This window comes from Ahaetulla prasina, chromosome 1 (genome assembly GCF_028640845.1).
Source record: "Ahaetulla prasina isolate Xishuangbanna chromosome 1, ASM2864084v1, whole genome shotgun sequence".
Lineage (NCBI taxonomy): Eukaryota > Metazoa > Chordata > Lepidosauria > Squamata > Colubridae > Ahaetulla > Ahaetulla prasina.
This window is the reverse complement of record NC_080539.1, coordinates 315,462,001-315,486,738: the sequence shown is the minus strand read 5'-3', so window position 1 is coordinate 315,486,738 and position 24,738 is coordinate 315,462,001. Positions and strand designations below refer to the sequence as shown.

Genomic DNA, 24,738 nt, shown 5'->3' with positions numbered 1-24,738 from the left:
GTCATGTGATTATTCTTAAAATACAAGAAAACAGGCATAATTACCTAAAAATGCCTTAAATCTACTATTTCTCTGCATGAATAAAAAAAGTAGAAAGATCTATGTCTATTGAAATAGAGAAAATGGATTGTGTAAGTTGTTCATACAAATGCACTAGTGCCAAAGTTCTTGAACAAAACAATCAGTCTCAGGTTGGATTCTACCATTATGATCATCATTATAATGAACATTTAAGCTATTCACAGCCACTTTTTTACACAGCTTTGTTTAAATAAAATGTTTACACTATTTAAATGGTTTACATTAAAAAGCGTGCATACACTATCAGAAGTAAACCCACAGACATTAGGTGTCTATTTTCTACTGAGGTCTGCACTGACAGGTTTGAAGGCTATCTGTGGCACACAATGACCAAGGCAAGATTATAGGTAGTCTTTGCTTAAAAGTCAAATTACGATGGATCCCCAAAAAAGTACTTACAACCTAATTTTGAAGTTCCAACAGCAGCACACACCTGTTATCATGTGATCATATTTTGGTTGTTTGGCAACCAGCTTACTTTTATGCCCGTCTGCAGCATCCCAGTCACATAACCATGATTTTCAATTGGGTTTGGGTTTTTTTGCCAGTTTCCAGTGTTTACGTCAAGTTTCTGGCAAAAACACCCCACTGGAATTTTACAAGATATAAATTACATAATTTTTAAGTCAGCAACACGGGGAAGAGATGTACGTCTCTTAAAAGAAATTTCCCACACCAGATGCTATTACTAAGAAGGGCACCACTACTTCTTATCAACTCTGTCAATCTATTGGTGGGTAAGTAAGAAGTTCATATTCATATAAATGTAGACAGTCCTTCAAAATCACCTTTTTATTGCTCCACCAACCCACTGATTCATTAAAACATTTCATTTAATGATGTCTTACATCAATGGACAACACTGTAATATCCAATTGCTACAAAAATATGGATAAGGCTTTCACAGATCTTTCTAATTTACAGTTTAATTGTTATTTATTACATTTGTTTACAGACCATCTTGCGCAAGATGACTTGTTTCTTGCAAGCAACTTTATGCATAGCAGATTAATATGATTAATCTTTCTGACAAATATTAATGAAGTTATCTGTAATTGATATTTGGCAAAGAAAATACCTGTTCAGATGAGTAATTACGTATTTGAACACTTCATAATTCACTGGATGGAATTTCTTCACAATTTCCTTTAATTCATACAGCCTTTCAGTCTTATCAAGAATTTCTGTAACAACAAAATATTTTTTTAAAAAAAAAATAGTAAGCATATAGCAGCTCAGTACACCCTTTCTACTTTTGGGACCTAATATGTGCTATGACACTGTTATGAGGAATGTTAACCTATGTTAATGTAATAGCCAATCATTAAGTTTTTTTCATATGGGGGCAGTAATAAAACTGATGAGTGGGTGAACATTTGAAAAGAAAAAATCTGAAGTAAGATTTTAGAGAATTTTCTATTCAATAAATGTATGTGAACAAATTGCTAATTTCTCCTCTTCTGTCTCCATGAGTGGCAATCCTCTGGAGATGTGCAGGATCTGTGGAACAATAATGCAATCATGCTATCAATGAAGTCCATTCCATGCAGAGAAATTTGGTTTCACCCCTTAAACAGGAAAAGTTCACTAGTTTAGCTTAGTATGGCAAGATAATGTTTAGGGTAGAAGGATTAATTAATCAACAGTTTGTATGGGAAGCTTTCTGTGATTACTTGATTACTTGAAATATTACCTAACAGTAGAGCATATAAAAGAAGTTGTAAAATGGGAAATATAAGGAACCCACCCCCCACAAATCTGAAATCCTCAAAAGGCACCAAACAGGTTGAAATGAATAACCCAATACAAAGTATAGTAGGTAAGAGATAGAAAATGGTTATCCATAACATGTACTCCATGAGAAAAAAAATTACTTACTTGATGCTTCAACTAATTCTGGATGCAGCGAATAAGGAATTAGAGGATCTGGGAGATCTGCAAAGAAAGCTTTAAGAGCTCCTGCCACAGCGTTTACTGTTACATCCATAGATTCCAGACTAATATTATGATCTACAAAGCAGTATGAAACTTGTATTAGGAACACAAAAACTTCTACTCTACTATTCATTCACTATAAACACAAAACAATCATTAATTTTCAATTTAAAATATCCTTTCACAAGTATTATTACTAAGCGCCTTCCTGTATCTATGTATTTCATGTTTCCTATGTGAAGAATTTTGCATTTTTCTGCTAAAATTCACTCTTATTTTTCTAAGTAATCAAGATTGCTAGAGGAATACTTTTGCCTGACACAATTTTTTATCAGATACAAATCTGATAACTTTAATGAATGAAATGCTTAACTAATTAATGAGTACAGGACCAAGGACTGAATTTTGTGCATACCACATATGCCTGACTCTGGTATGATGAGGAACCAGAAAGCGCTCTGTTTAAAATCAATCTATTTAAGATCTGCTTTAGATCTTTTACAGGCAAATCTCAAGACCAGTATGCTCTTCCCTGGAACTCACTTTCCCATTTTTTTAAAATACCTTTTTTCTTGCCCATTTAGAATTTCTTTTCCTTCCCCTAGATTTTTCAAATATGTTACATAAATGTTCAGCCAAACCATAAACAAGTTTCTTCAATATCTATAATGCAATTTTATAATGATCTTCAAATTTAGGCATTCAAATCAGAAGTCATATGGAATGTTTTCATTTTAAATTTATTTAAAATATATTTAAATAAGCTATTTTTATTGTTCTTAGCATCTTTTGTCAACCTCATGTTATTGTCTTCTGACACCCTTTCTTAGTTTACTGTATACTGTTTATACATGTATATATGGCATCTAGTTCCTGCAGGTATTCTTTTTTGTTCTGAGATTTTCATTAAGCTTCTGAGTGACCACTTTTAATCAATTTTTCTCAGAATTACAGATAGACCTCGAATACCGACAACTCATTTGGAGACCAAGTTACAATGGTGTTTAAAAAACAACTTTACAACCAATTTACAACTTATGACATTCACATGGTCTACCAGTCATTTAATCACCATTATAGTTAGTATGGCATTGTCCCATGTCTGACCTGTTGTTTTGCTCTCACATCACCCCTTGAAGAATGGAGACAGAAGAAGCAATTAGAAAAGAGTAAGCAGGTACATAACAGGGAACACCTAACGAAAGCAATGCAATATAGCTGATGTATCCTCCATTGTATGTCTGTTTAATGTACTCACTTCTAATACTATTTCCAATTTCTCTTCTCTGTGAGGACAGGTGGAGGCATTGCCTACAGAAACTGCTTGTCAAGACAGGGTGGGACAGGGAGAAGAGGAATTGCTATTGATATGTGAAGTGGGCAGAGGGTAGGGGAAGTGCCAGAGCAACCTAGATGTCAGTGGGGGTGGAGGAAAGGCATGCCAAGTTTGCTTTGAGTAAAACTTTCACTGAGAAGGGGCTGGGACTCACAGCTGCCAGCACCAACCAACACACTGCTTTCAATATGTATTCTTTATTGTGTGCCTGCTTACTCTCTTCTAATCCCTTTATTTTCAATGAATGCAAATATAATATAAATATAATTATGATTTATATTGATATATTGATCATCAATTGTGTTGTAAATGTTGTACCTTGATGAACGTATCTTTTCTTTTATGTACACTGAGAGCATATGCACCAAGACAAATTCCTTGTGTGTCCAATCACACTTGGCCAATAAAATTCTATTCTATTCTATTCTAAACATTAATTTCTTTTGTTGGCTAGAAGGCAAACAAAAGCCAGATTTGTAAAACTGATTATTCGTGTCAGTTTTGGGTAGTAAACAGAGATGCAGTCAAGTAATTGTAACACCAGGGTGGGCATGGCCAGCTCGATGACACTCATGTCGGGGGCGCCTTTGGCGGCCTAAGCGCTCTGCCAGGGAGAACGGAGCTTGGGAGAATTCGCACAGCCCTCCCAAGTTCTGTTTTTGCTGGCAGAGGCACTGCACGCCGATCTTTTGCTATTTCCAGAGCGGCCCTGTGGGCCAGATCTAAGCACCCCGGCTTTGATTGGTACTGTCTATTTTTGGTGTTGTTTTTCTGAATAAATTCTAGTGATTTTATTGGTTTATTGTATATATTAGTTCTTTGGGGTTGCAACTCAAGCCTACAAATGAACCATATGAATCTACTGCGTTTTGTAAAATGATGTCCATCAGTAAAAAAAATGGGCTATATTTTCTCTAATTTAAGGAACTTAAAAGGTTGGAAAAGGAACATTTCACCTCATTAAAGCTTTGCACTCCAACCACCATTTTCAAAAGTATCCCAAACCCTAAATTTGAGCAATGTAATATTTGATTATTTGGGAGGTTATAAAAGATGTGCCATAAACAGTCTATTTTTATTATAAATCTCATGGACTCTAAGAGACATTATGCAGAAACATAGGCTTTGAAATTGAGTAAAATAAAGTATTATACATTGAATTAAACACAACATACCAACACATACAGTACAGCTCACATTTCAAACTAGTTTTTAATAAATTTATATATTCACATTATTCAATTTCTATGATTAGATTCTACAAAGATAGTACAGTGGCACAGTGGTTAGAGTGCAGTACTGCAGGCTACTTCTGCTGACTGCTGGCTGCCAGCAATTTGGCAAATCAAATCTCACCAGGCTCAAAGTTGACTCAGCCTTCCATCCTTCCAAGGTCAGTAAAATGAGGACCCAGATTGTTGGGGGGCAATATGCTTATTCTGTAAACCACTTAGAGAGGACTGTAAAAGTACTGTGAAGCAGCATATAAGTCTAAGTGCTATTGCTATTGCTATCATAGAAGAGTTTTAAATACTGCACTAAAACAACATTACATAGTTATAACTATGTAATCAAAACAAAGATCCCCATTACCTTGGTCAAATTGCTTTTGAATGTTGTCTTGATCTGTTTTATTACCACTAACACGATAGAGGCCTTCAGTACACAGACCTTTGGGAAAAGGAAGAAAACACAGAAGGATGGAAGTCACTCACATAGTAAAAAAATTCTTCCAGCAAATACTTGATATTTTTTCTCATAAATACATCGATATAAACAGTTTTTAATTCACATTTATTATTTATTAAAACAATATAAAATTCTAAATGAGGAACAAGTAAGATTTTCAAAATTACTTAACAGCAAAAATAAATATTTAAATATAATTTCTTACCAGTATCTTCAATAAACTGCACACACTTCTCAACAAAGAGAGGGATAGGTTTTTCAGGTGCAACCAGATCTTGTAGGGGCATCCCAAAGTAATTACTTTCCCAGTTTCTACGAGTTGGTGGATTGAATGTCTTTGTTTTCTTTTTTTGCTGCAACAAAACAGCATTAATGGTCAAGAATACTAGCTATTGAAATAAACATTCCCTAATAACTATATAACATTAGAAAGACAATTTTTCAATGGCAATGTTCATTCTGAAGATATATAATTAATACAAAGAATAACCGAACTTGCCCACTGTGCTACATCTGTCTGTTTCCAGGGCAAGGATCCAGAATCTTTCTCAGAGCATGATGCAGAAAATAGCTACTGATTAGTTTCTTATAACCAAACTACTATTTACCTGAATGCTACTTCTCATCCCACATCTAATCCTTATTAATGAACTTCAGACTATTTACTGCTCAAGTCTTATATCTAAGCTTTTACTTGGCAGGTTTATTTATTGATTTAGAAGATTTATATAGCCACTCAACCTGAATACTTGTTACTCTGGATATATAAAATACTCCTACCCCAAAAAAACAGTGTATAACCATGACAAATAAAAAATCTCAAGCATTTCAGCTATGAAAGTGAAAGCTTATTGTAAACTCTTGCCTTTTGGATTGACATTATAAAATGCATTCATTTTAGACTCCACATAACATACAACCTCAAATTTGTACTTTTACGTTCTCATTATATCTGCTCTCATTAATATGAGATATAATCAGACATAATATAAATTTTCCTTATTTTCTGGTATAGAATGCTATACTTCAACTTTCAAAATACACACATAAAAGGCATGATATATAAAAATAGTATCTCACATAATACAACTAAAATTGTTAAAAGTTTATTAGAAAGAATTGTTATAGTAATGGTACTGTCAGAAAACAGAAAGCAAACTACACCAGTATTACTTTGTCAAGCACCAAAAACTGTGAAGACTTTACCAACTAAAATATTCAAATTAGGAATTTTCTGAAGTTAGGTACTTAAATAACTGTTAGTTTACTGAACCATTAAAAGGCTATTTGAATAAACAGTCCTAAATTTAAAGACATTTTGTCATTTTTACAAATTAATACAAATTAAAATCTTGACTCATAAATTATGGCATATTTTAAACATTCAATTCCATTGATTTCTTTTTTAAATTGCATTTTTAATAGTGAATCTCTTATTTTTAATGTGAATTAAACAAGTTTACTATAATATCTATGTACTTAATCTCACATGCCATCCAACATGATAACAATATTATTCCATTAAAATAAAACAAGGGGAAAAACATTTATGACCAACTGGCTGGTGATTTAGAAGCCATAAACATAAAATGTGCTTCTTTGCCAAGTGACACATTTTAATGCACTAGGAAATCTTAAATATTTTCTCCCAGAAATATTAATTATTCCTTTATCTTAACTAGAGGTATGTGGGTGTGAGTGTGCGCATTTGATGTGTGCATGTGTGTATGTGTGTGTGCATTTGATGCAATTTACATACCACCTCAATTCTGGAGGGCACTATGGGGAATTAATAATAATAATAATAATAATAATAATAATAATAATTATTATTATTATTATTATTATTATTATTATTATTATTATTATTAAATTTTTATACCGCCCTTTTCCCGAAGGACTCAGGGCGGTGAACAGGCAGATAAAATAATACAATACATTACAATAAAAACACTATTTAAAAAACTTATTCAATATAGCCTAAATTTAAAATACAATAGAAAATGTAAAATAAACCCCAATAAAATCCATGTTTAAAAACCCTATTTAAGCCAGTCCTGCTCGGAAGAATAGATATGTCTTAAGCTCGCGGCGAAAGGTCCGGAGGTCAGGAAGTTGTCGAAGTCCTGGGGGAAGCTCATTCCAGAGGGTAGGTGCCCCCACTGAGAAGGCTCTCCCCTGGGGGTCGCCAGCCTACACTGTTTCAGGCTGACGGCACCCTGAGAAGACCCTCTCTATGGGAGCGTACCGGCCGGTGGGAGGCATGTGGTAACAGAAGGCGGTCCCGAAGATATCCCGGTCCTATGCCATGGATATGATTTAAATGATGTGAATACTTTTATTTCATTTCAATTTTATTCGTGACCATACACACAGCTATTGTGAAACTTAATAGATGCTCAGTTAAGGTAAATACAGTGTAGGTCTATGGCCCATTTGTAAGACTGTATCTTAAAATACATTGTTAAAAATTTATTAATGCTTTCAAAATAAATATTAAATATTGTGTTTTCCCGAAAATAAGACCTGGTCTTATATTTTTTGAGGGGGTCCAAAATAAGAACTAGGGCTTATTTTCAGGGAAACACAATTTCAGGATGATCAGCCTGGCACAAAGGCGACTGGCTGTGGGAAAGCCAAGAGTCAGTGGGCCAGAGAGCGCAGCCGGCCGTAAGAGGCTAATCTTACTCATCTTATTCATCTGCGCAACTCCTTTGGAGGGCCAAATCTGCAAGATTCCCCCCTCTTGCAGATTTGGCCCTCCAAGCTATCGAGGACCTACCTCGATGACGGATTTTGGAATCCTGAGAGGTGGCATGCGGCCAAAAAGGGGCTTAGGAATTTTTTTAAGTCATCTTTTAAGGGGTTTTTAAGGGGTGGGAGGGTTAAGATGGGTTGGGGGGGGTAACCCATCAGGGGTAAAGTTGGACCCTGCCAGAGCTCGCAGCTTGGAGGTTATAAGTCCGGAGGTGAAGGAGGAGGCTGGATCTCAACCGTATATGGGCTTTTCCATCGGCACGGTACATGGGAGGGGCAGATATGGTGGAAGCGGGGATCCACATTATATTCGGGGAGTGCATGCTCGCTGTTTACAAGCGATCGCGCACTCCGGTCTCCCTGGCTTTACCCGTTCCCCGAGTGGCTGGAATCCCCAGGACCTTGACCTTCGGCTGCTGTTGTGTAATGCCAGGTCCGTGATAAATAAAGCCCCCCTCATACTTGACCTTATACAGGAGGGGGGTGCGGACCTGATGGGCATTTCGGAGACCTGGTTGGGCACGGAGGGGGTGTTCCCCTTATTGAGATGTGCCCGCCAGGCTTCCGTGCATTTTATCAGCCAAGGGCCCAGGGTAGGGGTGGGGGGGGGTGGCGGTTATTATTAACGAATGTCTTGAACCTAGGGAGGTCACTGTGCCGCAGATAGCCGGATGTGAATCTCTCCTTGTGAAGTGGGGTCTGGGGATGCAGGTGGGTCTGCTGATAACGTACCTCGCTCCTTCCTATGTGACAGCAGCCCTGCCCGAGCTGCTTGAGGTGATAGCCAGGACGGCGGTGGATACCCCCAGACTAATGGTTATGGGGGATTTCAACTTGCTGTCGGTAGGCGAAACCTCGACAACGGCTCGGGAGTTCATGGCCTCCATGACAGCCTTGGACCTGACCCAGTTAGTGAATGGTCCCACTCACATCGGGAGAAACACTCTGGACTTGATTTTTGTCTTGGGACAGTGGCTGAATGATCTGGAATTGGAGGATTTAGTTATTAAACCCCTGTCATGGTCAGATCATTCACTCCTTCGACTTGATTTTCAAACCGCCAACCCATACTGCAGGGAGATGGAACCGGTTCGCTGGTTCCATCCCAGGCGCCTGATGGACCCAGAAAGGTTTCTGATGGAGCTTGGGCTGTTTCCTGAGGACCTAGCCCACGGCTCGGCTGAAGAACTAGTTGCCGCCTGGGAAAGGGTTGGTACTGGCCACACAGAAGGTTACGCGAGGCTGGTTCCTGGGAATTATCAACGCCTCTTTAATGGAGGGTGTCTTTCCTACTGCCTTGAAAGAGGCGGTGGTGAGGCCCCTCCTTAAGAAGCCCTCCCTGGACCCGGCTATTTTGGCAAATTATCGTCCTGTCTCCAACCTTCGCTTTGTGGCGAAGGTTGTCGAGTGTGTGGTGGCATGTCAGCTTCCCCAGTACCTGGATGAAACTGTCTATCTAGACCCGTTCCAGTCCGGCTTCAGGCCTGGGTACAGCACGGAGACGACTTTGGTCGCGTTGGTTGATGATCTCTGGAGGTCCCGGGACAGGGGTTGTTCCTCTGTCCTGGTCCTATTAGATGTCTCAGCGGCTTTTGATACCATCGACCATGGTATCCTGCTGCGGCGGTTGGGGGCTTGGGAGTGGGGGGCACCATTTTTCGGTGGTTCTCCTCCTACCTCTCCGACCGATCGCAGACGGTGTTGGCAGGGGGGCAGAGATCGACCTCATGTGTGGGGTACCGCAGGGGTTGGTTCTCTCGCCTCTCCTGTTCAACATCTATATGAAGCCGCTGGGTGAGATTATCCATGGTTTTGGGGTGGAATACCATCTGTACGCTGATGACACTCAGCTGTACATTTCCACCCCTAACCACCCCAATGAAGCCGTCGACGTGATGTCCCAGTGTCTGGAGGCCGTGCGGGTCAGGGTGCCGTCAGTCAAACAATGTCGACTGGCAGCCCCCAGGGGGAGGGCCTTCTCTGTGGGGGCTCCAGCCCTATGGAATGAATTGCCTCCGGAGTTGCGTCAACTCCCCAACCTCCGGTCTTTTAAACGCAAGCTCAAGACCTTTTTATTCCACCGTGCGGAGCTAGCCTGATGAAATTTTTAAGTGGGGTTTTAGGATGGTTTTATCTTAGTTTTAATTCTATTTGGCCATTTTATAATCAGTTTTTTAATACGTTTTTAATTTTTCTCTATGTCTATGTTGTTTTACTTGGCTGTAAACTGCCCCGAGTCCTTTGGGAGAAGGGCGGTATAAAAATCTAATTAATTAATTAATTAATTAATTAATTAATTAATAATCTTCATGCAGCGACACCTACAGTAGACGGAGGTAGGAGGTAGACGGAGGTAGAGGCAAGAGGGGGGAGGCACACAATTGAGATGCACATGCAAGCTGCAGGCAAGCAAAGAGACAATGGAACAGAATGGGCGGCCCATGGAGAGCGTCAAGATTGCCTGCCTCCCCCGCACATCTGTCTGTCTGCTTCCAGTGCTCCACATCAAAACGAGCCCCCCACAGCTGCTCCGGCCCAATTCTAGCTTTCCTGTGGCCTACGCGGCACGTCCACATCGCCTGCCTCCCCCACTTCTGCCTGCTGCTTGGACAGGTAATCAACTCACCTGTACTGCACAGGCTACAGCCGGACACCATCAGCCCCCGTGCCCTTGCTGCTCCAGTGCTGGCCATGCCCCACCTGGGCTGACGATCTTCACTAAGGCTTATTTTTGGAGTAGGGCTTATATTAGGTGCATGCTTAAAAAATCAGGCTAGGGGTTTTTTTTTTGGTGGTAGGTCTTATTTTCGGAGAAACATGTTATGTCAAGCTACTTAAAGTTATTGGGTTCCTAATGTCCACAAAGTCTTCCTGAGTTTAAGATTAAAAATATCTGTACAGGAAGCATAAAACTTAAAAAGATAAATTTCTTGCTTTATTTACTTATTATTTTTATGAAATGTTTGCCGCCATCTCACTGTGAGGCAACTCAAGGCAACTTTTTACGTAAGTTAATGTAAGAAGCAAGCAGAAAAAACATCAAGGAGAAATCCATCAAAATCAACAAGGGAAGCTACTATAAATAGAGAACAAATCCCAAACTCAATGATGATGTTACCTGATTCGTAATGAAACATCTGCAAGGAAACAACCAGAGATTTGCCACTTAATAGTAAAAGAAATAGTAGTTAACTGGGCTGATAAATTTGACTTAGCAACTTTAAATGGTTCACTGCCAAATTATTTTCTCAGAAAATTAGCTTGGGTACAATCAGCTACTACAATCAACTGTGTTCTAATTTCGAACATGCTTTTTGCTAACCTTAGTTGCTTCATATACTAATGAACAGCACTTTTTCCCTAAACCACGGTTCAATAAGAAACAAGTTTAAGCAAAGTCAAATTAATTAAGGTTTAATTAATTAATTAACCTGCTAAGGTTGGAAGGAACAGAAATGGACTCCATTTATATCATAGTTTATATCATGCTTTCACTCAAAAAAGCAACATTTTGATTGTATTTAAAAACATACCTTCTTGTCTTCTTTCACTTTCTGTGTTTTCTTCTTCATCTTTTTATCATCCAGCTCTTGATCAGATGTAATTGCAGGGTTATCAATGCCACCTTTCCATGTTTCCACAGGGGATAAAAGTGGATCTTCTTCACTGCCACGATGTCTTCCTTTTCTTTTTGTTTTAGACATTGTAAAAGCTTCATCATCACTTGCATCTGAATGTGCTCTTCTATAATAAGATTTGGCTTTGCTGAACAATGTTTTAGATTTATATTTATATTTTGAGGGCCGTCTTTCTCCATGGGTCTTTGAAATTCTGTCAGGAAATCCATTTTCTTCCTCTCCTTGGGCATTATTTATAAGAGAGGAATTTCGAAATTTAATCATACGATTCTGACTATCATCTGGAGTTATGTAGGTATCATCAGCAACACCTCTGTGCTTAAAAATAGTGTCTATAGGTTCAGCATAGTTATCAGATTGTTCAAGCTCATCAGATGGTGCCAAAATCATTCTAGTTTTTTTCAGGTATTGTTTACCAATACCTGCCTCAATGGTTTTTAATAGATTTGGATCCAGTTTTTTCACATTTGTCTTGGTTACAATTGGTTTTGGCTTTATGGGAGGAGGCACTTTGTGGTTGCGTTCATGATCATGACAGTTAGGTGTACTGTGAATGGGATATTCATTACCTTCTACATCCAAACGGTATTTTGAGCGATCAGGTGTTGGGAGCAACTGCACCTCATCTCCAATTGGACTATAAGGAGGTGGGGCTTCAGTATCATCTTCTGAATCAGGGTAGCAGTTGTAAGCAAGTGAACTTGCTCTAGGAGAATGCAAGAAAACATCTTCATTTGTGTGTGTTGTCTCTCGTGTACTATCAGAGATATAAGAATTTTCAATCATGTTTTTCTTTTCCAAGACTTCACTAAAGAATAAGGTGAAAACCTCAGTCTGACGGTGATACTGAGATAACGAATACAGAGCTGTAAATTTAGCAGTAATCTCAGTTGCTATATGTTCACCTTCAGTCATCAATTCTTTAATAGCCTCATTCTCAAAGAAGTCTGCCTGACTGTCAGTAACAGCTACTAATTGTACAGGAATAGTATCTTGCACTTCTGAAAGAAATGCTCGAAGCATTCCCATAGATGCTTTCCGTTTAGCAGAATAAACTAGTATATAGCCATGAACAAGTTCATCTTTTCTTACACCAATTGAAGAATGATATGATAATATTGTAATCTGTATTCGCCTCCGTTTTTCACCTATAATTTTATCTAGCATTAGGGAATTATTCTGACCAGCCTGAGCAGCACTACAAGAATGAGAATCAAGGAATGGAGAAAGTATAAGATCTACACTGAATGGATCTCCACACATAGCACACATAACAATTCTTAAGTCAGCTTCTGAAAGATCTTTAATTGTAGGAATAGGACTTACAACATCAAAATTGTGTTTAACTGCATCCAAAACACTCCTCAACGCTTGCTTTATCTGAGCCTCATTAAATTTACGTGGATAAGTGCCAGCAGGCACATCAATAAAAGGACACTGCAACTTGTTTGCTAACTGCTGCCCCTGATGTCTCAGAATAGGTAAATTTTTGCTAACACTCTCTCGTTGATTGGCCAATATTAGAGTAAATGGAAGGTTGGCCATATACTTGTCTCTTCTTATCTGAGAAGCTTCAGTCCTGATTTTTCCAATGGATTCACCAATAAAATTAAGTGATTCAATTGAATTAAACACACAGAAATATCCATGAGGTTTGAAGGCCGAAGTCCATAATTGGCTTAGAAGGTAAGGTGACTTAGCATCAACTGGTCTGAGGTCAAGTTCATATATTTTTCCATCTAAGGCATATTCATCATCAGTAGACTGTGTCCGAATCTCATTTGCCAATTCTTGTGCAAGACCATCTTTACCCAAAATGAAAACATTAACTTTATCGATGTTGGCACTATCATGATAAAAATTTAAACGACCATGGTCCAATTGTAGGAGGCTTCTAGCAAGTAAGTGTTCCACTTTAATGTCCATACAGCTTTGGCCACTGAGACATGTTTCTTTAGTGGGATGATATACAAAACCTATATGTTTAAGCAGAAGTGACTCTCTATCAGGTGCAAGTTTCTGTAAAGCTTTGTATCTAGGCTCTTCACTAAGAACTGCATGAATTTCACTCATTTTGTCAGAACTAGGTGTTGCATTCAAATCCAGGTCATAAAAGAGTTCTGAATGTTCAAAAAGCATTTCCTGAAATTCCTCTTTGGCTTTTTCGACTATTTCTCGTTGATGCCTACTATATACTTCTTTACTGTCAGCTTCTGTAATATATTTAAAAGCTTCATCTTCCATTACAAAACACATAACTTCCTCCCAGGGTTGCCCAGGGGAAATGAATTGAATTTTTTCAAGTGTTTTTTTGAACTTTTCCTTCATTTCAACTCTCCTTTTTTCTGATATTAAATGTTGCACATGATTTTGATATACCTTTTCAGCTTCAAGCATGCTCAAAAGGTCAAATGGAATTCTCCTGTCATTTACTTTATCTATATGGTCAGTTTCATACCAGGGCGTTTTCCCCAGCACCACAAAGAATAAATGGAAATCTTGTTTTTTTTCCATTAATTTCAAAGCTTCAGGCCAGCTCAAATGTTCAATCTCTTCAAGGTTTGACAGAAGTGTGTTAAAAGCTCTTGGTAATGTATTAATATATTCATCTCTTCTTTTCCTTATATGCTCTTGCTTAAGTTGCTCAATGTGTTTTGAAAATGTATTTTGGGCTTTGTTTGTTCCCTCTAAATTAATATAATCCTCATAATCAGGATGATTTTTCAGTTTGTTACTAACAGTCTTCCATGTGGCATGATAGTCTCTCACAGTCTGCACAAGTTTCTCAAACTTATCTGTTGATGTCACAACAACTTGTCTTTGTGTTTTATAGGCATCTAAATAAGGTATTATTTTAGGCTTGCCACGAGTTTTATCCATCATTTGTATCAGTGCAGTGAAACAAGTCTCCACATTGACATTGAATCTTGCAGATGTTTCTACTACAAGGAGGTTCTTCTTATTTGAAGCAAAAGCCTGAACTTCTCGTAAATAATGGTCCACACATTCATCACATTTAGTTGCTGCTATAATTATAGGTTTTTTAGATTTTGAAAGTTGAATATAGAGGTTATTTACAAATTTAAGTTGGTCATCAAACTTCCTATTGCATCCTTGGCTTACATCAATACATAATAAAAATCCATCAATACTTAGCTTTCCTTCAGGCATTTGCTTTTGTTCAAAGTCTTGTTCCAATCCAAGCTGATCTGTGCAAATATACATAAGTTTTTCTGCTGACTGCAATTTGGTTGCAGCTGCACGCTTTATATAAGGTTGTAAGTTTGTACTACGATGAGGCAGAAATGTCTGATCATCAATGAACTCAGTTTGTTCAATAACATGAATTTTGCAATCTACTCCATCCTCTCCACACTGTATTACATCACCCCAATATAAAAAGTGATCATTATTAACAACACGACCACCAAAGTCAATTGTGCTAAGCACAGAGGTATGTTCAGGGTAATATTCATCTGCTTTTGACCGCACAAATCTATTGCACAAACATGATTTTCCAACTCCACAGTTTCCTTTGTCTTTTTCAGTCCCAGAAAGTCCAACCACACTAACAGCATAGGCTGGGGGACGAGGCTCTTTGTTCTTTGCCATCATAGTGTTCTTCTCATCCTTCTGTATTCACCAACACAACTGAGTGCAACACTCATTCTTAAAAATGATGCCACATACTAAAATTTTATCTCCAAAGTTCAAAATTATTTTCAGTTCTTAAATCCTCATGATTGCAATAAATGTGGATGCGCCAGATCAATTGCTCCATGATTCTGAAAGAAAAAGGAAAGGCAGTGTATCAATTACAATTACTCAAAGTTTAATTTTAAATATTGAAATGAATTCTGACAAATAGAATACTTTTAAACAATAGTTAAACAGTATTTTAATCATTCCTCAAAATTTTCTCTCAGAATGCACACAGATAATCTTGTATTAGTAAGATCTGTATAGCTCTTTAAGCAAACAAAGGGCTCTTGGATTTTAATACTGAGAAGGAAACTGATATATAACAGGGTGGATTTGATTTAAATCAAGATTTAAATCACTAGTAAAAAGACTTGATTTAAATAACTCGATTTAAATTATAATTTTTAAAGAGCAACTGTCACTTCTGTCCCACAGTAGCTCCTTCTCTGATCGGTTGCTGACTCACCAACAGTCCCAATATTGCAGAATATACAGCCTCATGCTACATAACTAAGCTCCATTTCATGCTGAATAAATTAAATTATTAATGTATCTTAAATAGAAACTATCTTGAGATAGATTTTTACTCCAAAAGCATTTTATTAAAATAAATTTGATAAAAATAAAAAAATCCGATTTAAATAAAAAAATCCAATTTAAATTTAAAAAATCTAATTTAAATAAAAAATCCAATTTAAAACAAAAAAAAATATTTTATTTTATTTTTTTTAAAAAAATCATAGATTTTTATCCACCCTGATATCTAATGTGGATTAAAGAATCTAATTTTAAGCAAATTACTTCATTGGAACTTGTTTCCAATTGTTACCAGTGACGACAAGCCTAACCAATAAATAACAATATATTGAACCACTGTTCCAGACTGAATCCTAAGTAAACCATATACTGTTGCTTCAAAAAAAAAAATCAACAGTGTACATATGAAACTTTTGCACTGATTGTATGAATCCTATCTGTAACAATAAACAATATTAAATAGGATCATAAAAAGGTAATGAAGTATTTGGATTAGAATATTAATTACAGCAATTGCAACTGGTCATTATCAGTTAATATTACAAACTACTGTCTCAATAAAAATATTTATTATTGTTTATCCTCATTCAAAAGACAGAATCAAATTTCAAAAACTCACAGAATTGAGACACTACATAAGAGCACATTTATATTTTCATATTCACAAGCTCAATTCATAACAAATTTCTATTATCAGAAATCAAAATGTTATTTTCATTTCAATAGTACACATGCTTTTTTAAATTTTAGTTACTATATAAAAAATCAAATCTGTTTTAGATGATATTAGCAAAAACAAGATTATTAAATGAAATTACCCAAATAAATATTAAGTCATTGTGAAATATATTGGCTTCTGCCAATATATTTAGTGAATAGCTTTAAGAAATATTTTTTATCGTTCCTGATCTCCTTTTCCATAAGAAAAAATTAAAGTCACATACTAATATCCTATGCTGAAGATTTATAAGTTATATCAATTCATATTTATTTATTGCTGGGAATGAAATAAAAGTTTCTTACTGTTTTGCTGTTGGGAGGATTTTATGAACTTTTAAATATAATTTAATATTTTTCTACTATGTTATTGTACTAATTTTATCTGTTCAATATAACTCTTAATAAAAATTATTGGGAAAAAGATGTTTGAAACTACAGGTAGTTTTGGCTTTCAACCACAATTGAGACTGGAATTTTGGTTGTCAATTGATGTGGTTGTTAAGCATTTCTCACAGAACCAGACCCAATTTCACAACCATTGTTACTTCAGTCATTAAGCAAATCACCAAGATCATTAAGCAAATCATATGATCATTAAGTGAATCACATGGTTAAGTGAATCCAGCTTTTCCAATTAATTTTGCCTGTTGGAAGCCAGCTGGGAAGGTCACAAATCATGAATCATGCGACTGCAAGTTATTGCAACTGCTGTATATGCAAGTTGGTTCTCAACCCACCACACTGCAATCAGATGACAAGGGGATGCAACATTCATAATTTCAAGGACGGGTGGTTGGTCACTTTTTCTGAGGTATAAATTCAAACCATAATTAAACGAATGATCATAAGTCAAGGCCTACCTGTAAAATATGGAGCATCAAACATTTCAAGTTTGTAATATGTTATTAGCTATGTGATATAATGACAAAGAATGTTCAAACTACAATACAATTGTGCTTATTCACATGCTAACAAGGTCATGCTCAAAATCCTACAAGCTAGGCTTCATCAATATATGAACCAAGAACTACTAGAAGTACAAGCAGAGTTTCAAAGAAGCAGAGGAACTTGACATCAAATAGCCAAAATTCGCTGGATTATGGAGAAAGCAAGTGAGTTCCAGATAAACATTTACTTCTGCTTCACTGACTATGCTAAAACCTTTGGTTGTGTAATCACAAAAAACTGTGGTAAGTTCTTAAAGAGATGGGTGTACCAGACCATCTTACCTGTCTCCTGAGAAACCTGTATGAGGATCAAGAAGTAACATTCAGAATTTGAACAACTGATTGATTCAAAATACAGAATGAAGTACTAGAGGGCTGTATATTTTAAGCCTGCTCATTTAACTTATTTGCAGTGTGCATTATGTGAAATGCTGGGCTGGATGAATGACAAACCAGAATTAAGATTACCTGCAGAATATATTGGGAGGTAAACAAGGGCAAACCTAGACAGCATATTAAGAAGAGACATCACCTTGTCAACAAAGCTCTGTATAGTCAAAGCTGTGGTTTTTCCCAGTAGTAATGTATGGCTGTGAGAGTTGGACCATAAGGAAGATTGAGCAATTAATGCTTTTGAATTGTGGTACTGGAAAAGACACTTGAGAGTCCTCTGAACTGCAAGATCAAATCAATCAATCCTAAAAGAAATCAACCCTGACTGTTCTTTGGAAGGACAGATACTGAAGCTGAAGCTCAAATACTTTGGCCACCACATGAGAAGAGAGGACTATCTGGAAAAGACCCTGATGTTGAAAAAGACTGAAGACAAAAGGGAAGAAATGGCAGCGGATGAGATGGTTAGTGTCATCGATGCAATAAATTTGAATTTGGGCACACTCCAGGAGATAGTGGAGATAGGAGGAGCCTATGGCCCATGGAGTTGCAAACAATGAGACACAATTTAGCGACTGAACATTAAAAAGGTGACACAAACCAGAGTTTGACACTGAAAGCTAAATAGTTTAAAAGTTGTCACTTATCTACCTTAGTGAGAAAAAAACAAGAACTAATATGTATTGTAAAACCTCTTTGCTGTATACAGCTACTTGTAGTGTGTCATAAACACAAAATAGCCTTTAATTCCTAAATCATACTTCTTTATAAGCTATACAGCTTATATATGAAAAAAAGAAAAAGTTTACAAAGTACCTTAATGTGCTCGATGCTTATTTAGCTATATAATGTATTTTATTTATATCTAGTAAAATACATTGAGTCAAATTTATTAATTAAAAGTTGTGCTTTCTTTTTGGCAGTAGTAAAATAGTAAAAATTTGTAGATCCTTTAGGACTACCCATAATCCTGCAAGCCTATGATTTCCAATGTGAATACAATTTCATTTAATCCTATTAACTGATAAAGAGATTCTGGTTAAATAAAAGCTGCATACCATATTCTGTCTTTATCAAATACATTGAGCCAGCATCTTATTTTTATTCTAGTATGTTATGGTAACTTCATATATTTTTATCTTACTGATTTTGTAACTATATTTTTTTGAATTTTTACATTTTCAATTTTAAATATGTTTACACTGCAGATGTGTATGTTCTTTAAAATGTTGCACAAATAATAATTACTAAATAATACATTGGCATTTGTTAGTATATAAATTTTTAATTTTTAAATGAATTATCAGAGAACAGTTATCATTTAGTTTCAGTTTCAAATATAGGAAATGAGTTGTGTTCATAGTTCAGAGACTAATTGCCTTATTTGTAGTCAAGATAGATAGAAATTGTTTCCTGCATGACAGATGGCTTTGTGACCATGGAGGAGTGTAAACAGCATGGAGTGTTTTTATTAAAATATATTCCTTAGTCTTTAGCAAGGTACAGCTTGCCCATTTGCTTGCAGACTGTGGCACAATTAGACTATGAGAAGATTAGTCAATATAATTCAGAATGTTTTGTAACAATCTTGCTTTGGAACAATTGCAATAGGAATTTAGCTTCAGGAATTTCCAATCTTTGTGACATATTTAGAATTCTGAATATATGTCATATTTATCATCTCAAAATAACAGTCATTTGGATACACATTCATATAACAGAAAGGCAAACTAATAAAGATTAAGGGGAAGTCACTTATTCAATTAATTGGATCCAAGTCAAAGATAGAATCTCAACTGTCAAACACAAAGTTTTTCTCTAAACCCACAATTCTGATATACAGTAGTAATATGATTGATCTGTACCTCTCACATCCCAGAATCTATAGACCCACATTCATAGTGTACAAAATCCGTTCAGGTCAGCTGTTTGTTTCAGGAAAAAACAGTCTAATCTCATTCTAATATATCTATATATGTATACATTTTTAAAACATATATACACACATTTTCTTTCTCGTTTGGACTGCCTCAAAGTTCACTATTATATCATTCTGCCAGTTTTTTCACTTCCTCCTCCTTTATTTGTCACCCTTAGCAATGTGGGTCATGCCAAGCCATCCATGGTAACAAAGGGCTCAGTTTCTTCCTTCCTTTTGAATTGGGGCAGAGGAATGTGATGGCAACCACAAATACAAAATTGGGTTTTCAACTGTCAAATGTCATTTTACTTTTCAAGAATGTTTTCTTGAGGCATTATGTGAAATAAAGTTGCCAGACAACTGGAAGTCTGTGTATCATACTGAACTACATTTTCACAAACTTATTTAAAACTGTAATAAACTGAATAAAAGTGAAATAAATCATATATTAGCAAAACAATGTGAATTTTTAAAACAGGAATTTTAACATTCATAATGAACATCTATAAAGTACAAACACTTTTCATACATAATCTCCTTTCTTGCTAAGTTTTTACATGACTAAATCAAATTATAAGGGGAAAGCTTATTTAAGAACATTTTAAAAACAGAGAAAAACGTCATAGTAGTATGTTGCAAGCAAAATTAAGACATCACCTGTCCCTCCAAGCAGCTCATTTCTATCACCACAAACCATTAAAAAAAATTATAATGTCCTATTCCCTTCATCTTCTGTTTCATGACTTTTGATTGTAAGCCTAAAGTCTGCCTTATTTTTTATTATTTTATAAACTGTTATTTTAAGCTGAAGAGTGAAATATGAAAATGTAATTTTCTTGAATTAATATTTAATTGGAGAGTCATCTGACAATAACAGAAAAAGTTAGCATTTTTTCTGCATAATATTCTCTTTTTAGAAGCAGAGTCTTTTTAAATTTGAGGCTACCTTTAAAGGAAAAAAATAAATAAAGCCTTAATGTAGAATCTCTTAAGATTTTATTATAATAACTTTATATTCTATTTTCATTGCATTTTATATTTCAAAATGTTTAACACCCATATTTTATGACAATCTCAAATATTAAAAGCAAAACCTATCTTGGCCATGGGGAATACTGTCAAATAACTAAGACCATCTTCCTGCTCAGAGTTTCTTATACTGCTGCAAAGTAAAACAACAAATTTTTACAGCCTGTTTCTAATCTCCACCAGGAAAATCTATTGAGTATTTTATTTCTATTGATCTGCATAGGATTTCAAAGAAAAAACTTTTATTGCTTACATTTTAAAAAAGAAAAATGGGATGTAAATGTCATTATTGATTACTTGATAAATCAATTTTCAGAGTCGTCACCATCCATTCAGCACTGCAATAACCCAAAAAGTCATTGTTCAGAAATCCAGGTTATTTCCCCATAAATATTGTATCAGAAGCTGCTTTCTAAGACTTGTAGATCATTTAGGAGCAGACACTCCAGTAAGTCTAGCAATAGTTTCTGTTAGTACTGTTTCTCAGAAAATACGATCTACTCCGAAAATAAGTCCTAGCTTGATTTTTACATGTGTGCCCAATGTAAGTCCTACCCCAAAATAAGTCCTAATTAAGACTCCCACCCACTCCAGTGTGTACAGGTAAAAATTAAGCTAGGATGGAGATGGGGGGCTGGAGCTGCCTTACTACTTAACTAACAATCGTTGCAACCAGGCATTGCACACCTCAGCCCAGTTGTTCTGCTGCAGCTGGCAAGGCTTTCCTGAAGGCCTCTATAGCTGATAACAGAGCTCCAGATCGATCCAGAGCTCTGTTATCGGCTATGGAGGCCTTCAGGAAAGCCTTGCTGGCCTTGCCAGACGAAGAAGTTCCTGAAGGCCTCCGACAGCAAAAAAGAGGCTGGGGGCAACACACACAAGTGAGGTTAGTCAGTGGATGACATCTCCCCCCATAAGACCTGGCGCCTTTTTTTGGTGGCAAAAAAATGTAAGATAGGGTCTTGTTTTTAGGGAAACATGGTATTTTTTACTTTTGTTTTTTTAATATACTAATCTGTCATCCAGTTTGCATATCTGATTCTATCCCCTGGTACATTTTAAATCTCAAACTACAGATAATCTATGCTTACTGACTGCCTCATTTAATAACTGTTCAAAGTTACAACAGTGTTAAAAAACAGCTTTGCGATCAATCTTCACATTTATTACTGTTGCTATGGTCCACAATTATGTGATAACCATTTGTGTGTTTCCCAACTGGCTTGCAACACGCAGAGTTACAATGGAGAACACAGAAGTAAAATCATCACAGTCACATGATGTTTTGCTTAGCTAAGCAAATGACTAGTTTAACAAATGACTAGTTTGTTAACTAGTCAAATGACAAGTTAAGTTATAGTCCACCACATTCAGATGATTTTCTGCTTAATGACAACAGCATTTAGTGATGGAGATGCTGGTCCTAATTATGGTCAGTAAGTGAGGACTACCTGTACGTTTGACTCTCAACATTCTTCTCAAGAATTGAATCATGTTAATCCAAAATTTATTTTACATCTAGCTAAAACTTCTTAAAATCTATGGTTGAAGAGGTATAGAAGTAATATGCATCAATAAATATTGACTTGCAATAAGAATATGGATTTATTTAGCATTGCACAAAAATTTGTACTGAGGAATGAGATGTTAAATTGTTGGTTGTTGTTATTAATGTTTTCAGGGTCAATAGTGATTCCTGGATAAATCCATGCAGTTGGATAAATCCAACTGGATAAATCCATGTAGTTTTCTTGGCAATATTTTTCAGAAGTGATTGGCCACTGCTTTCTTCCTAGGACTAAGAATGTGACATATCAATAATCATCCAGATGGCTTTGGGCCTAACACAGCATTAGAATTCACACAGTCTCCTAGTTTCTAGCCAAGTATCTTCAACTACTGTACTAAACCAGCTCTTTATTGCTTATTTAGCCATGATTTATTGAAGAAGCCACAACTATGTGTGCAACATTTGCTAAACACATTCAAAGCAATCACATTATACCTTAGTGTAGTACATAAACTCAAAGTTTATTTATTGGTAGCATGTATATGGCCACCCGACTCAGACAATGCGACTCTGAATGGCATATGAAAATCATCAAAAAACAAATGTAAAAGACAACAGCAAACTTCATTAAAAGCCAACTAAGACAAAATTATTTCAGAACTAAAATATTTCAGTGACCACTTCTCTCCCAATCACATCTACCCACCCCGTAAAGTCAACAGAAAGGACATATTGTGGGTCCCAAAACAGTAAGGAATGTCTGAAAAGACCATGGAGAGCCTTTTCTGCAACAGCATACATCCTTTCTAACGGTTGCACTTTTTGCGCCTTTCAAAAAGTATGTTTTAAAGGAGCAATTCAGTAACTAAAAAAAACCATACATTTTTGACTCTTATGCTTCTTCTCCAGTAATCAGTTTCTCTCCCCATAGTCCTAATTCTTTTTTTATTGATTCTCTATAACCATAATTAGCAGCATAATTGGTTTTAAACTTATTTCAAAATGTAGCCATCTAAATAAGTTCTATCTTAAGAAAGCACAAGAAGGCCTAGTCTAGAGAAAAAAAATCTCATGATAAAGAATAGCATGATATCCTGTTATATTCTAATTAACTCAAAACAGAATTACCAGTTCTTCAAGTCCATATAAAACAGGAATCTATAGTTACAGCAGTTTTGCTGATTGTAGGAAAGAAGAAATACATGAATCTCAATTTCTTTTGGTTCATTTACAATAATTTAGTCTAGGTTTTAGATACTTAGTCAAATTAGATCAGAGTCTTTCTAAGCATTTTTCCCTTTGTGGTTTTATCAAAGATTTCCAACATGTCTTTCACCCAATGTGGATCATTTTAACATGATATGCACAGGCAAAAATGGCTCAGACAAAATCTGAAACATGCCTCTTTCTCACCTCTTTGCTTTAGTAGATTCCTGCTGTGTTAACAGAAAAATTAGTTTGCTAAGCAATCTAAGACCACACAGAATGCAGGTAGCCTATGACTAATAAGCACAATTGACCCCAAATTTTCTGTTGTTTCTGTTAAAACAGTTAAGTGAATTTTGCCCAATTTTATGCCCTTTTTTGCTACAGTTGTAAAGTGAATCTCTGGATTTAAGTTAGTAACACAGTTGCTATTAATGAACTTGGCTTCCCCATTGACTTTGCTCATTAGAAGGTTGCAAAATTCAATCACATGACCCTGGGACACTGCACCATCGAGTTAAAGTCACTTTTTCTAGTGCCGGTGTAACTTCTAACAGTCATTAAATGAACTGTTTTAAGTTGAGAACTTCCTGTATATAAGTAGTGTTCTAGTCAGTAGTTCACACAATCACAATTCTGTTCATTTGAATCAGTGTTAAATCCTGCCTTGAATCTATGTAAAAATCTGCCAGTGAGACTGGAGGCACTTTTGTAAACAACAAACAACAAAAATCATATCCTACAATTTGGGGGAGGGGAGTCTAATATCCAACAATGATGTAGAAGTTGCTCTGATCAACATGCAGTGCCATCTCTAAACCAGATGTCCCAAACTCCATGGGCCGCAACACACTACTGGGCCTTGACCCGTTCGGAACCAGGCTGCAGAAGTGATGGGCGAGCACATGCAGGTCCCCACTTGTGTGAACAGCAAGCGAGCTTGTGCACATGTGCTCCATTTCTGTAAGCAATGGATACATGTGTCTGCTGTTCATGCAAATAGACCTGCATGTGCACACTTGCCCACTGCTCATGCAGAAAAATCCCCTCCCCCACCCTGCAAGTCCGCAAAGTCACAAAGGGTGAGGAACTCAAGCCTATTTAAAAAAATATGAAACATGATCTTGTTTCTTCTCAGCTACAAATTTATAAAATAATTTCTCCCCATTCCACAAATATTCAGAAATTTCAGCTTACCCTTACAGAAAAAAATGCAAGGAGATTGCTGTCAAGCTCTTGCAAAGTATCACAATGTCACACATTTCAGTGATGTAAAGATCTAAAAATCAAGGAGATGAGACATTTTTAAAAGTATAAAGGCAAAATAATAATACATA

General features: G+C 36.2%; 1 protein-coding gene across 3 annotated transcripts in view; it reads right to left on the bottom strand.

Annotated features, from left to right (window-relative positions):
* ARHGAP5 (Rho GTPase activating protein 5) overlaps nucleotides 1–24,738 on the bottom strand; it is a 38,816-nt gene that overhangs the window by 4,547 nt on the left and 9,531 nt on the right. For 2 of the 3 annotated variants that reach the window (XM_058162233.1, XM_058162235.1), the window contains exons 2-6: nucleotides 11,332–15,221; nucleotides 5,247–5,394; nucleotides 4,946–5,023; nucleotides 1,960–2,091; nucleotides 1,160–1,265 (exon numbers count right to left, since the gene is read on the bottom strand). In XM_058162233.1, the coding sequence (XP_058018216.1) occupies nucleotides 1,160–1,265; nucleotides 1,960–2,091; nucleotides 4,946–5,023; nucleotides 5,247–5,394; nucleotides 11,332–15,051 (4,184 nt within the window). In that variant the 5' untranslated portion in view covers nucleotides 15,052–15,221. Of the gene's footprint in view, nucleotides 1–1,159; nucleotides 1,266–1,959; nucleotides 2,092–4,945; nucleotides 5,024–5,246; nucleotides 5,395–11,331; nucleotides 15,222–24,598; nucleotides 24,681–24,738 lie in introns of all 3 variants that reach the window. The other variant, XM_058162234.1, reaches the window with a different exon arrangement.